General features: G+C 38.9%; 1 protein-coding gene across 3 annotated transcripts in view; it reads right to left on the reverse strand.

The window, feature by feature from the left end:
* Window positions 1-14,195, reverse strand: part of mcamb (melanoma cell adhesion molecule b) — a 39,217-nt gene extending 25,022 nt beyond the window's left edge. For 2 of the 3 annotated variants that reach the window (XM_024277906.2, XM_024277905.2), the window contains exon 1: window positions 14,041-14,195. In XM_024277906.2, coding sequence (XP_024133674.1) covers window positions 14,041-14,104 — 64 coding nt within the window. In that variant the 5' untranslated portion in view covers window positions 14,105-14,195. The remainder of the gene's footprint in view (window positions 1-14,040) is intronic. The other variant, XM_024277904.2, reaches the window with a different exon arrangement.
* Window positions 14,196-15,871: the final 1,676 nt, after the last annotated feature.

Here is a 15,871-nt window from a genome sequence, read left to right on the forward strand (position 1 = left end):
CGTTCCACCTGTTGCACATTATCAAACTGGCACTCAGCGGGACACGCCCCCCACTGTCACAGGGGGGGGGTTGCTGACTCACCACAGTTAAAGTAGACCTGGCAGGAGTTTGATGGAACTCTCTGCACTGCATAACTGTGTGGTGGTGGTGTTTATCGCCACACCATATGAGTTCTGTGTACTATCTATAATGCTTTTCACAGTTTGTTATTCCCAGTTACAGACCATCACAGTAGCTAAGCAACAGATGTTTGTTTAAACCAGTTAATTTAAGATTAACTCTTTGTGGCTTTTACATTTAGTCACTCTTGTTCTGTATGTTCTCTGTGTTTAATATGAGTTTGACTTCATTTTCCTGATTCTGCTGTTTTTTCAAGCCAAAACTCACAGTTATTAGTGACAGTGGAGGAGGAACTGAAATGATTAACTTTTTATTTTGCTAAACTATGGAGCTAATGTTTAACTAATTGGTAACTTTTTTCTTTAAATCATCAATAATATGTAGTAACCTCCTTTTTGTGTCAATCAAGCCTCTATAAAAATCATCCTAATGTGTTATATCTTCAAGTCAGTCTGGTTATTTTGATTTCTCTCTCAGTAAAAGTCAGTTTGATTTTTATCTTGAATTATTTTTGGCCTAATCATTCAGTTATACCATGGTCTGGGTGAAAACTCGATTCTGATTGGCTACAGGAGGAGGATTAAAAATTGATAATGCACATCTAAAATATATGTTCCAGTCATACAGCCCAAATGTTCGCAACACGTACTAAATTATCTGCTTTTTGAGAAAAAGTAAATGGTAAAAATGATAAATGGCGTACACTTGTACAGTGCATTTCTACCTTCCTTGAATGCCCATGGCGCTTTACATTCACACACTGGTGGTGGCTCTGCTGCAGAACACTGGTGTCAACCTTCCACCAGAGGCAATTCAGGGTTAGGTGTCTTGCCCAAGGACACTTCAACACATGAGCGGGCAAGGTGGGAGTCAAATCTTCCAATCAGGAGTCAACCACCCTCCCTCTGCTCCACAGCCACCCGTCTAGTGATCTAAACTAAATAAATAACAAGAATAAAGTAAAAAAAAATGATTAATTATGCATTTCTTTTGTAAGTGACTATGTTATAAGCAGGCTAATGTCCTTTGAAGTGTGAATTATTAGAAATTAACGCACTTTGCAGAAGCATATTCATGCGGTTCATGCTTTTCTGGCATGCATTCATTTCTGATAATGCACACTTTGTCAGGCGTTATCGCTTCCTTATAGCGTAGTCTGTGTGAAAACTCAATTCTGATTGGCTGCAGGAGGTGGATTTAAAAAGGGATAATCCATAGTAACCACAACTAAAAAAGAATGCGATTTAAACGACAAAAAAATAGCAAAAAATAACGTACAACAAATTGATTGAATATTTATTTCTTTTGTAAGTGATCATTGTATAAGTGAGATAACGCGTGAGGTTTATCAGAAACTAACAAACTTCATTGCTTCCGCGTCGTCCATGAATTTCTGATAATGCGCACCTCGTCGGGGATTATCCCTTACATTGATTGATTTCATTGATCCAATATTTTCTTAATTCATTTTTTCCATTTCAAGTGACTTTTGACAAATTCTTAAATATAAACCTGTAGCTTGTTCATAAACACTCGTAATCGGCTTTATGAGCAATTTTCAAAAATATCTTCGTAAGCAGCTGTCATTTACTAAAAACGTTAGCAACATGAAAGTACAGCCAGAGTTTCCCTAAAAAGGGAGAGGCTTTTTCTGAGGCTTTCAACTTCTTCATAGAGCCTTGTGACATTTTACACTGAGGTCCTAAAAGATAAAAAAGCTGCTTAAAAACAGAGTTTTTACTGATTCACTTGAAGTAGACAGAGATCAGGAAAAATGCAAAAGCTTTGGACAGAAAACGCTAAAAAATGTCAGGTTTCTTTGACCTGATGCCAGTCCGTATTTGATAAAGCAGCTCTTTGGTCTTCTGTCTGTTCTAACACTCCAAAGAGAGTTTCTCTGTTCTCCTGTTTTTGATCTAAGGCCTTTTCCTCAGTCATTTACTCCCATGATCGACATAAAAATGTATCCATGAGAAACTTCTGATGAGGTCAGTTTCCTGTGTTTAACACTACATCAAGCTAAAAAAAAAAAAAGTGAAATATTGGAACAGCCACAAGAGTCACTGCGTGTCTGTGTGTCAGAGTGAAACTGAGTTTTTCCTCGTGCCTGGTCCCATGGTGGTATAAATGCTCCCTCCATCCTCTTTCCCACGTTCCTGACCACAGCATAGTATCAACACCAGCCCGTCTATGAGTATTCCGAAATAAAACAACACTAACTGTATGGGAAAGGCCAACAGGGACAGTATTTTTATGTCCTCGGCTGACTGTAACAATGCAGAGAGCAGAGTGGGAGCGATCTCATGACATGGCTTCTAAAGTATGAGATGTGCATTGCTCACTGCTGGCATATCATGCTAAAGATAGATTGCAGAAGCAAACACATGCAGGCAGACACGCACAAGCTCCTCGCCCATTGAAACTGAGAACAAGGTGCTCAGCAACAGCTTTTGCCTTTTTTGGTGGAAGCTGCACTTGGCAACAATGAATCACATAGTTGTTTTCAACTCTTTCATAACAGCACAATCAGGCTTCCTTTGGATGCAGGTGGTTGGGAATGTGTGCAGTCTATACTCCTCATGAACAAAGAGAACGTTTGTCTGACATTATTCTTGGTCTTCAGGCTAAAGAGCCATGCATGTCCCTGAATTTGGTTCAAAATGTTTAGACCGTGACGCATTTATGTTTGCATCTGTTCACAGCGCTACATTAGTATGACTTTATACTGCAATAAACACAGCAATAAGCTACAAGGTATAGCAACATTTGTGTTAACCAAATGTCATTCTTAGATCAGATTGAACCTTTATTTTAGCAGGAAATCCCATTGAGATTAGATCTCTTTTTTTGGGCTGAAAGGCATCAACACAAGAAAATAAATCTGGTTCACAATAAAGTAGAACTAAAATACAAAATGAACGGTATAACAGTAATTAAAAGGTTAATCGTAAGTACTACAGTCAGGTCAATTTCTTTAAAAATTTTTGCTTTGAAACAATTCAAGGGAATGAGGTCACCAAGAGAGAGAGAGTTTGAATATTATTCCAGGAAGGTAAAGCAGCAATAGAAGAGGCTGTGGGAACAGAGGACGGCTATCTGAGTGAAAAGCAAGAATTAGATATTCTGTTAGCAGGAGACAGAAGATGGCACAGGTATTGAGGCAGTTCACTGAAAATGAAGAAGTGAAGACTGATTGAATTCTAGACTGAAGCCAGTTTAAAAACCAAAACCAAAGTCGTGTTTAGTTACACGACGGGCTACACGGTGGCGAAGTGGTTAGCGCTCTCATTTCACAGTAAGAAATCAAGAGCTGGCTGAGACTTTCCTGTGTGGAGTTTGCATGTTCTCCCATGTATGTGCGGGTCTTCTCCGAGCATGCTGACTTCCTCCCATTGTCCAGAGACAAGCTTCAGAGGTTAATTGCTTGCCCTAAAGGTGTCCCTAGGTGTGCCCATCCCAGCAAGCAAGGCCAAGTGGGCCCCATATGGTTCAAAAGTGGGCAGAATAAGTGGGCCCCATTTAGGTTTGTCTGCAATTCCGTGGTCGCCCAGTGGACAGCCGACAAGCTGGAACCAATGTGGACAAACATAGGTGGCGCCACCACAGAAACTGACGACGAACCCAATCGGGGCCCACATTTTCTGCCCATTTTAAACCGTATGGAGCCCATTGGCCTCCCTGGCTGTACAGTGACATACTGGCGACCTGTCCTGTTGTACCCTGGCTTTGCTCAACAGTAGCTGGGACAGGCTCCAGCATCCCTGTGACTCCAAGAGGGATATGTCATGTTAAGGCAAATAGATGGAAGGTTGTACGAATAAGAAAACCTTAACTTTCTCTAATGTAATACATGTCACTTTTCAAACCGAACAGTCCCTGAGGTATGTTTAGCATTTTTGATAAATATACTGGAAATCAATTTCATGAATTGTGTCATCTTTACTATCTGTGAAATAAAAGCTTTATCTAAAGTTGTTAGTTCTTTAATTAATAGACAATCATCAAACTCCCCTCTCTTGACAGGCCTTACTGGATGTGTCCCAACAACTGTCACCCTTTGTTCTCCTGCCTAATTGCTCATTTTCGGAGGAGATTTTAACGTCTGCTAAGATGAGGACGACCACACCACTAAAAACCTTTAAAGCTCAGAACCAACCACTGTGACCACATCTAGTCTCCATCTCTTCGACTCTATCGACTTACTTGGGTGGATACTTATGTATGGACCTAAAAGTGGATTTTTTTGTTTGTTTCTTTTTGCTAGAACGTTTTTTTCTGTTTGCTAGTTTGTGCTTCCTTTCAATCTCCTTTTGGCTTCACAAATATAAATGCCTATCCAACAGCTGACTTCACCTCAATGAGATTTGAGGGTCTGGTGCATATCATTTAAAACAATGATTTTTTTTTTTGCTCTGCTGTGTTTCCAAAGTTTGATTTGAGCTCTCAATGTCAAACTTCTCATGAGGTTGGTGCTTTCAATCCAGGCTTACAGTGTTACTGCATGACTCCTATTAGCGTCATTTTTAAGGAACATTGCCCCACAAATGGTGCATCTCATAGCCGAAGGGGAATTCACCCACGGCTAAAAGCAAAGATAAGTATTTCATTCATCCGGGTGTTGTATCCAACCAAAGAAAACATCAAAACAGAATAAGAGGCGTCCTGTAACTCCTCCCTTAAGTCATTGGGAACACTCTAAAGCTGCAGCAGTGTTGAAACAAACTTCTCGCTCACATGATTCCCTCAGCAGAAGCTTTCCCTGTTACATTAAGAAATGATAAAAGGTTGATTTAAAGTGTCCCACAAGCTATGATTAAACGTGTGATGAAGAAGCACAGAGATGAGAACAAAGGTCTCTTTTCACTGGATCAGCTGTTTCTGAAAGCAAAGAAACTGAATCAAACTGAGAATCTCTGGTGTGACCCAGTATAAAAGTACTTCATTTCCACTATAGATGGAAGTAATGATAGATTTATGTTGAGTTTTTGGACAAATATGGCATCAAATCATTAATCGTGAGAAGTCCCTCTGATGTCACTGATCAGAGCAGGAGGACTTTGTGGAGTCACCATTAGGTTAAAAGGGTCATCATTTTTGCTAAAGGCATTGTTGCATGAAAACAACATGCATTATTTAACAGACTTTTCTTCTAACAGAGAAAATACAGTCATCCTGACAGGTTTAGTCTCAGTCTGAGTTCATTTTTCACTGTAAAAGTTTTCAAATGTCCCTCGCCTTCACCTGACAGTGGCTGGATAGACTCCAGGAACCCCAAACAGGGTTAACCCTTGTGCTATCTCATGGGGTCCAGATGACCCCAGCCCTATATTGATGTGTGATCCCTCCCGTGACAAAGGTGGACAGGATTTTATGTCTGCTACAGACACCAGTGAAGATAATTTTTTTAAAATAAATTTGCAGTTTACAGAGAAAAATAGGAGTCTTCCTCAACATACAGAATTATTGAGACAGTTGTTCTCATGTAGCAGAAGCCGCTCTAGCTAATACACATGCAGATAATAAAGTTGGAGACACGGTGGTTTCACGATTATATTGTATTTAGAAAATGTAATTTTTACGATGGCTACATAATTTTATTTTGCTTCATTTGTCTACCACACTTTAAAAGTTGAACGTAGCTGAAGCTAGCGTCCGGTTGTTAGCCTCCACTTTGATGTTAAAGGGAAAATCTTCATTACAGATTTCAAACCAGCTGCAAACATTTTATGTAAAATGAAGATTCATTCAAATAAAATTGCTGATTTGTGGAAACTTGTAAACGGGACATTTGAGAATCTTCCTACAGCAAGGCTTAATTGGGTAGGCGTCTGTTCAGAAACTTTAGAACAGAAAATGTTCCTTTGTGTTGAAAACCCAACGAATGGGAATTTATGTAAAGACAGAGTATGGTCAATCTTTGTGTCCTGGAAGATGATCTGAGCTTGGATTGAGAGGTAAAATGGCATTCTATGGGGAAAAAAAAGTTGTTTTTTTTTTATCAGAAATGACTTCTGCAAATCTACAACTTTGTTCCATTGAGTTTTCATCATTTATTTTAAAAAAATCAACAGATTTTTTTTTTAACTTTTTTAAGAAAAATTTCTAGTAGTAGCATTTTCTTTTGAAATAAGATTTTCAAAAACCAGTAGCTTAAAAATGCCAACTTCGACTCCGTTCAGACCGGTCTGTGAAAATATTGTCTAATTTAAAGCAGTCTGTGGCCTGAAAAAGGTCAGGGACCACCGATTTAAGCAAAAGTATTACAACTGTTACACTTGCACCAATGTGGAAATTTTATTATTTATAGATTTTGTAACAGGAGCACAAAAATCAGCTGAAAGGTCAGAAACATTCTTCTCCTACAGCACTCTGTTCAGTTGGAAACATTTTTGGCTGAGAGAAAAAACATCTGCAGTAACTATATGTGATCCAATGGATATTTATAACCTTTTTTTTTATAAGACTCCACATAGTAACTTTACACTATGAAATGCTGGAGTTTTCCTGGCAGCTTTGAAGTGACCCTTAGCTTCCATCACAACTTAAAAGCACATGCCATAGTGATCCACAGCTCATTTCATAAAAACATCTGACTTGTTGGATGAAATCCACGGCTCCATATGCTCTACAGTAGCTTTGCAGCCTGGCCTCACAGAAAAGTCTGGAAAGCGGGTCAGAGTGTGCTTTTGTTTAAGCAGTCAGATTTTAAATTCGAGCTGTGATCTTTGATAAGGTTCCTCGAGGACAAAGATTCATTTTCTGAATATTTGTCCCCCTCAGTCCTCTAAAAAAGGCCTGTGTACTTAGATAACAGCTGCAAAACTTTTTCTTTTTCATTTTAAATTTCATAAATACTTACAGTATATTGAGCTGAAGATTATTTAAATATATTTAATATTTTTCTTTTTTTTAATTTTTAATAAAACCCAGTTTATTTATTCTAATTTCATTTTTTTTAAACAGATTAAAATCATTTACATCTCTACGCACTTTAAGGATAAAGCTTGCACAACAGACTGGTCCTAAAGGAGAAATAAATATGTGACAATTATAATTATGTTGATGAAGTGAAAACAAAAAAAAATGAAAATATGTGAAATATGAGGCAACATGGCAAAAAGAAGGGAGAGATATGAACCAAAACCATTCCTTCTGACAGTGGAGACACTGCACACTCCCCACGCTGGAATGATTCACGATTCCTGTCAAAGTTTTGAGGTTCCCTGGGAAATAAATTAACAGATTTTCTTACAAATTAAGAAGAGGCTGGGTTTTGCAACGTCACTGAAGTCATTGTGGCTCATTTCATAACTCACACATGGCTCATGCATCCCACATGGCATCTCCCACGCCAGCAGAAATTGATTTCAACATTCTTGTAAAACTCCTGCAACGCCCCAAGCCCGATAATTAACATTTTAGGCCGCAGGACCCTGCGAAGCCATCACTCTGACACTGGAGTCACTGTGACTGACAAGAAGGAGCAGCTGGTTCTTCGGAGAGCCATTAAACAACCTCTGATCCTGTGTGAGAAAAAAGCATTACCGGTGATTTGTCAGAGGAAAAAAAGCGGTTTGAGCTGTCATTGAATATACTCATTCAGCGAAAACGTTCACGCATTCCTAAATATGTGCAAATACATTTTTCCCACCTGCAGCTTCAAGCCCTTTTCGTGACTGATTTTTTACAGTGTCTGCTTTATGGTGTGTGTTTATCTGCGTGTTGCTGTAAACGCAGAATCAGTGGGAGCAGATCAGGAAACAGAGAAACTACTATACAGATGGAAGCCTGCAATTAAATGTGTCAACAATCAAAAATAACAAAAAGTTCTGAAAATACAAGTGTGATGGATAAGAGCAAACATTCATTTGAAAATTTCAGAGGATTTTCAAGCTTAATAAATGTCCAAATGTCAAAAAGTAAATGTTAAAGTTGATCAATACTGAGCATATGAGATTTCTAAACAAAACTGTTTAAGATAAAGTTAACTTGTGCATTTAAAGCTGTTTGAACTGTAAATTAATTCTGTGTGAGTTTCCAGTAAGCAAAAGTTACCTCCTTTCTCCACATCTATTTCTGGACAACTACTGACCATCTACTCTCAAGGACAATAGCCTGAAGTCGCTTTCACACTGGCCTGGTTGGTCCGCACTAGAACCTGTTTCCTGATCCCCAGCTGGTTTGAAAGCTCACCGTCTGAATTCCCTCCTTATTCCTTAACCACTAAAAGTATTAAAAAAATTCTAACTTAGACCTCCTTTTTTGTTTCCACATTATTTTTACATTAAGCATAACCGCGTAAAGCCCACTACATCAAAGAAATGACAGAAAGTTCAAATTTTGTATTAATATTTTTTAAACCCTTTGGCATCCACAAGAAAATATTTACTATATCAATCTTTTGATTCAATATAGATAGAAATATTTATGATACGTAGACTTTTGCTCACAGCAATGATAGTTTAAGATGCAAAAATGTTGACATGAATATAACAGAAAGAAAAGCACCATATTCACCCACTGTCGCAAATTTGATACAGACATTTTTAACATTATGTAAATGTATTATAAAGAATTTATCAATAAGTTTAGATTTCGTTCAATACAGCAAGTAGCCATTCACAAAATTGAATAACAACAGATTACTTATTTTGACCATATAGTTTTAAAAAATTATCTAAACTTTTTCCCACCAAAAGTACGTTTGAGGTTTCATGGAAGCAGCCATTTTGAAATGTGCAGGAAAAGCCCTTCTGCTGCCTCTAGTGGAATGATGATGAACTACAGGGCAGAAAACAACATATACAATGGAGTTATTAAGAAAATGTTGGATTATGCTAATGAGATAGAGGATATGTGTGTATCATATGTGATATGAATGGTTTTATAGCTTTAATTCATACAGTTCTGTCTCCAAATAAACTCTTTTGGTGTGAGCACAAATAAGACCAAACAAAAGTGTTCTTTTTTTCAGCCTATCATTATCTAATTGAACTCAGTTCACCGCAGAATGCACAAGTTGCACTTTTTAGTATAATTCCTTTAATTCAGAAGGTTGTTGTAAATAAGGTGAATTTAAACAACATGTTCTTACGATAATCAATAATGTTTTATCCTGACAAAAGGTTGAAGAACTAGCAAATACAAAGTTTACTGCTATTTTTAAGAATGATCTTGATGTTGATCCAATGGCTGCATCCTGGTTTTTTTAACAGATTCTGAGCTCCTCATCAGTGCAAACTGAGGATACTTTAGTTTGTTGTTTGACTGGTCTGGAAGTCCCACATTCCAACACAAACCTCAGACCACACAACACACGGAGGCAGTGGAGAAACATTTCAGACATTCAGGGTTCGACTCTTTTATTTTAATGCTGAGTTGATTTGAAAACGTCATCAAAACAAATTCTCGACTGTTGGGATGTCACGCTGTCTGAAATTAGCACAAGGACCTTAAATCTATTTAGAAGAAACCCCTCTGCTGTCCCTCAGACTGACTTCCCACAGTGTGGCCAATGTGGAAAATGTTTCAAAAAGTGAACTAGGAAATGGAGCATGTAACACGAGCCTTCATCGTGAGGTTTCTGAATGCCAGCACTCTATCCTCTCAACCTTTCCTGCTCCAATAAAAAAGCCTCGAGGTCAAAGAAGGAAACTGAAGAGAATCCAGTGGAATTCTCTTCCTTCTGTCCCGAGCTGCACGTCTAGCTTTAATGTAGCGCTCATCTGCTCCGTTTACACCTCCTTACAGGTACGCGGATGTTTGGATGAACACTTCCCTGCACGAGTTATCGCACATGCAGCAACCAAAAATAACATTTTTCAAAAGCTTATTCTTGGAAAGATATGGTTTAGAATAAATGCATCATCTTTACCCAAACAACAGTTAAACTTGTCGATTATCTCTGGCTTCACCGATGAGATTTAGGGAAAAAAAAGCTGAAGAGGGTCAGCCATATTGACATGAGTTTGCTCCGCCCACCTGAACAATGCTTAAAAAAGTAAAAAAGTAAGGCATCTCTGTATTTATATTTGTGTTATCAGGTGTGTGCGGGCACCATGTGTCCCATATGTGGTGGTCCGTCCCATCAGACAGCTTCAAAGAGCTGCAGTAAGCCGTTAAGCCAGAAGAGAGTTGGCTCCTGAGATGCTCTGGTACCTGAGGTAAGCTCTTCCCTGACTGACAAGAATGGATTCACCCTGAAGCCGTACACGAAGCAATACATCAGAACAAAAAGAAGCCTTCTGAGGTGAAACTTTTTTTTTGCAAATCTCCAGATGAAAGTGATTTTTTTTTTTTTTCTGATGGACATCACTGACGGCCTGCTCCTTACAAAACACAGCTGTGGTTTTAGGAGCTTCTAACAGTTTAAAGGCTGCACAGATTTGGATTTTCTCAAAAGAACTCCAAAGGTTTTTTTTATTTTTTGTGTATGTGGCTTCAAATCTGAGAGAAAAATGTAGATGATAATGGAAAAGTTAAGAAAACTTCCTTCCCTCTGAACTCACTGTAAACACAATTTCAAAGTGCTCACTGTGGAAACAAAAAGCGTTGATATTAAGCCATCATTCAACGAGCCGTGTCTGCAGAATGTTATTTTGCTGAAGCTACATTATGCAATCATTTACTGCTACTCAGTGGAGCCGCGCAAAATGGCCCTGATGACAACAGCACAAAGTCCTGAGAGCTTTCTCCAACCAGCAGTAGGCCCTTCACCCTCTCCACCCCGCTCTGCCGTATTGACCCAGGTAATGGTGATAATGGATGTTATTCGCATCAATAGGAGGATCAAACAGTAAAAGGAAGCCCTTTCCCTCTACAGTTCCTGCTCCCAAGTGCACAGCTTGAACACATTACACGCTTCAGCGCGGCATCCAAACAAAAACACTTGAACACATCTCACTCCTGTTCTGCAGAGGATTCTGTGCCGCAGAATTAAGGGACTCATCGTGGGGGTCAAGTTTGTGGCGGAGGAGCAACAGCTGTGGGTACAAATGGTAATGACTGTGAGGATGCTCTGAATTACCAACATCACTTTAACAGAACAGATGTCAAACCAATAGCAGCTTTTGTCCAGCTTATTTATTTTGAAGGTTTTAAACTAACAAAAAAAATGTAAATGGCACATCCAGTGCTTATTATGGGAATAAGCTCATAAAAGTTTCACTGAAGCTATTTTACTCTATTGTAAAATCATTCCCAGTGGTCTTTTAATTATAAATATGCAGTTTTTAGCCAAAATTTAAACAAACCTGTGTTGTTTTTCAAGACAAATTTTCTGCAGAACAGCAGGAGCTATAAATTTGTAATCTGGCAAGATGGTGACTGAAAAGCCTTCGCTGGAAGAAATTCCACAAGATTTCAGCGTTGTAGCCACTTTTATTCAAAAAAAAAATAGTGTTTAATATTAGCTATCAAAAGAGGGTAAATGGTTATATTGACAAAAGTGTTCAGATTTGTAAAACTGTTCATTGAAGCTTTAGCTCCAGACCAGTGTTTACATTTGACTGCAGTTAGCTTGCGCTAACACCTTTACACGATGAATCCGCTCTGTCGCAGAGAAAAGCACCTTTGGACCGATATAAAATTCCTCTTGTGGTGCAGTAGTAAGCCTCACCTGATATCCCATTAGCCCTTTGTTTACACTCTCTCCCGCTAGCTTATAGCACTTCACAAGTCCAAGCTAACGTTAGCAATAGCAGAGCTTAGCAGACACATAGTTCTGAGCCAGATTCCAGCTCAGACGAGGAAAATCAAGACACTAATGGATGTATTTATCTGTAAGTGGATACAGACAAATACACAGTTTTAATCTTAAATTATTTTATATATATTTCCTCTATTATGAGAAAAATGCTACAAGAACAAGTTAAAAGCACCAACTTTCATTGGAGTGGCTCTTTAAGCTGTTTCATCTTCAAGAGCCTGGACTGTTTCATAACCCTAACAATTTTGAATTCACTAAAACAGTTTTAGACATTTCCAGATTGATTTTCAGAAGCGGTGGGACGGTTCTGTTGCTCTGTGGAGCGTGTCGCATGGGAACACGTAAACAGAGCCAGTTCTGCTGCAGAATTCAGCTCAGGACAAAGATAAGAGCATGCGTACCCAAGCGGGACTCTTCTCCTCACAAGGACATGCTTTCAGGGCATGACATTTAAAAATATGCAATATTTATACTGGAATCTGATAATTGCATGCAACAATGCTAGGTTTACAGATATTTGTCAACACAAGATAAAGGAGCAGAACTACTTCAAACACGTGAAGGAACTTAAACTACAAGCTTAGATTGTGGAGAAAAAAATAAGAATCAGAGTCTCTTCAAAGAGAAGTTTGAATGTATAGATGTCCATTTAGGAGCTGGTCTTCTCTGCTGATCCTCTGTCAGATTACTTAGCCTCAATTTCGTATGCTGCAGTCTGAAACAAGGGCCATTATTGTCTGGGGCTGCTTTCTCCTCCTATAAGGAGCAGGAGTTGTTTTGAACACATAAAACCAAGACACAGCGCCTCAGCTACAGACTGGTGACCTTTTCAATCGCGGAGGTCTAATGTGGCAGCTTGATGGGCTAAAAGTTGAACTTTCAGACAAGAGCCAGAGTGGAGCTCCGTTAAGCATTATCTGCACAGCTTTGTACATATCAGCTGTGGGATTCTGGACAATACACAATGCACTGGAGTGTTGGTACCAGCAAACTGTACATCCTCTGGGGTGGGGTCGCGGGAAATACACTTGCTTCCCTTGAACGCCAGCACATTCTATAGATTCATATCTGGGAAGTGTGGAAGGCGAGAGAAAAGCGTATGCTCTGCTGCGGCTGTCTGGTTTTCAGAAGTGGAGACATGGTTTATGTCAACATAATCACCAAAATTCCCCTCATTTGTCAGCTATTTTTAACTTGTAGGTGATCAGTGAGCATGAATCAAACCTCTTTTTGTCTTGCTCTTACCTTTATCCAATAGTTGATAATATAATATAAAAGTTGCCGAAGCTATAAAAATTTATTTTGGATTAATTTAAAAAAAATATGCATTTTCAATAATATTCCACTCATTACAACTGTCATTCATTAGCATTTGTAAAATGCTCTAAAGTGTAAAGTTACTAAAGGTGCAGGTCAGAGAGCCTCCAAAAAACAAACGCAGGAAGACAACTCAAAAAGAGCTTGAGGACATCAAAGACAATGGTCCGAACTGAAACGGGAGATCAGCACAATGCAGAGGAGGTCGGCTGTGATTCATGGGATCAGTGGCAAATGAGGTTAAGTAGAGGTAAAGGCGAGAAGAGGGACTAGGAAAGGTTGACGGGGGCACACGGAGACAAATCAGTCAAAGTGAGGCTATCGTCAAAAGATCCGCTCTAAAAACAGGAAAAATAAAGGAAAATCTTAAAAAAATAAATGTTCTTTTCCCCATTTCTGTTTGTAAGAAGCTAAATTCCGCTCTGAGTCTGTGAGTGCTCTGTTTGGGAATGTGCTCCTCTCCTGCCCAGCCACTTGAGCACATACAGAGCAGAAAGCAGACAGATGGCTCTCTCTGCACCCTCACCTCAAGTATCAAACTGGAGCTCCTAAATGAAAGCTATCATCTCCATGTGTGAGGTATTCAATATGCAATGAGACAGCAATAGTCTTAAAGGCATACCCACTTCAACAACATGAAATCCTCTCATCAATGCCAACTTTCTCTCTTAAAAATAACTGTATTTCCACTGATTGTTCATGAACTTTCACTGTGGAGTAGAGGTGTCACCCAACATCCTCCCTATTGGGCTCTTCTATCATTTTGTTCTCCTTCTGTCTGCCCTGCAAACTTTGCAAACACATCATCCCTCCTAAAATAGATCTGACACCCCCCTCCCTCCCAAACACACGCGCGCGCGCACGCAAACATCAGAGTCTCTTCAAACAGGCTCACCTCCGCAGGTGTGGACGAACAGCCAAAGCGCAGCCAGCAGAGAGGCAGTGATCCGTGCAGCCATGGTGCGTGGAGGGCGCAGACGTGCGCGCTGAGCTGTAGTAGATACTGGTCCTGCTGGGAAACTGAGACAGAGGAGCGGTGCGAGGGGGCAGATGAGGCGGAGGGGGGCAGAGACGCAGACGGGGGACCGCCTCCACCGTGCGCAATCATGCGCTCTGCCACTCTCGTGTGCGTCATTTTCTTTTTCGGTTAGGTGGTGGCGGCGGGGGGTCTCCTGAAGCGATTCTTTTAATTACTTTCTTTAGATGTTGCATTAGGCTAATATATTTTGTATTTTCAGCAAATATAAAAAAGGAGGAACATTAGAGAGCAGCGGGAGGAGGAAGAGGAGGAGGGCTGTGCGTCTGGTAAAGTTGGAGACACTTCAGAGCTCTCACTGTAAAGAAAAAAATCCCTTCTTGAAGCAAGTTAAGAATAAAGAATACAGGTTACGAGTAAAAACAAAAATCTGCCAAAAGAACACTGATGCGTCATTTTAAAACTGGAGGGCATTTTCCCATTTTAGGTCCCACCCATCAAACTACCCACACACAAAACATGCAGTTTCTGACTAAATTTACTTGTTTTGAGATCAAATCTACAAAAACTGAGAAAAAAATGCTTGAAATAGATTAATTTAAGTCTGGAATACCCTCTAAAATGCCATTCCCTCCCCCTCATGTCCAAACTTAAATAAAACTGTCAAAATTTAATTTATAATTCATTTTTTAGCATTATGTTTCAATGGAGCTTCTTGTAACTGTGGGACACTTGTTTTGCTAAACAATAATTGCTAATTATTATCAATGAAGCGTGTGTCCTACAACATGAACAGACAAAACGTTTGTTAGCAGGTTTGAAACTTGAAAACAAAACCTTGAACTGTTACCTTAGACTGTCTGCAACAGCACTTCCTGGCCAAACAATAATCAAATATATAATGGCATAAAAATAACCCTTTTAGCGTGTTAGAAGAATATTTAATCACATGATCTGCTGGACTTGATATCATCAAACAGCATTACAAAAAAGGATCTCCTCTATTTTCCATATTTTTACACCAAGGTTAGTTGAATATGTCCCTCTTCCTGGGGCCACTTTGTTGCCCATATAATCAGAATAAAACAATTCTGATTATTGATTTACATAAGTAAGTTTCCCCCCTTGGTCATCAGTAACGGCGAGCTAAACAATGAAGTTCTTCTCCTGAGATTAAGCTAATATTTGTAACCCTGTTACATGCAAAAATTGGTAACAGGGTTGCTCCAAGCTTTTAATAATCAAATATATAATATAATAAAAATTGCAACATTAATCTGTAGGCTGAGCAAATCAAGCGTTTGGGGGTATATTGCCTGTTATTGATGAATATGTACCAGAAAATAATAAAAGTAAAGGTTTACTTTGTGTGAATTCTGAGACCAAAATGTGTTCCAATTACAGAATGACCCAGAAAGATTCCTTAAAGCAAGTTTGGATGTCCTCTTCATCACAATATTTACCCTTGAAATTAGCTATAAAAACACTTATTTAGGTACTTTGATGTATTATTTCTTAAAATAACTGTATTGTTCTTTTATAAAAGTTTCTATATTTAAAGTAGGTATGCAAACATACAAGATCATATTTCCCCCCAAAATATAATATTTCACAACAGTCCATCTATCTTTTTTCTAGACCAAATATAATAAGACTAGAATTCAAAATTTTCCGATAACGTTAAATTATATGTAAATGATGAGTCAAAAGAGTAGTTATTGCTTAAAATAGGATGGTTTCAAAATTAAAT

The sequence above is a fragment of the Oryzias melastigma genome, linkage group LG13 (assembly GCF_002922805.2).
Source record: "Oryzias melastigma strain HK-1 linkage group LG13, ASM292280v2, whole genome shotgun sequence".
Taxonomy (NCBI): Eukaryota; Metazoa; Chordata; class Actinopteri; order Beloniformes; family Adrianichthyidae; genus Oryzias; species Oryzias melastigma.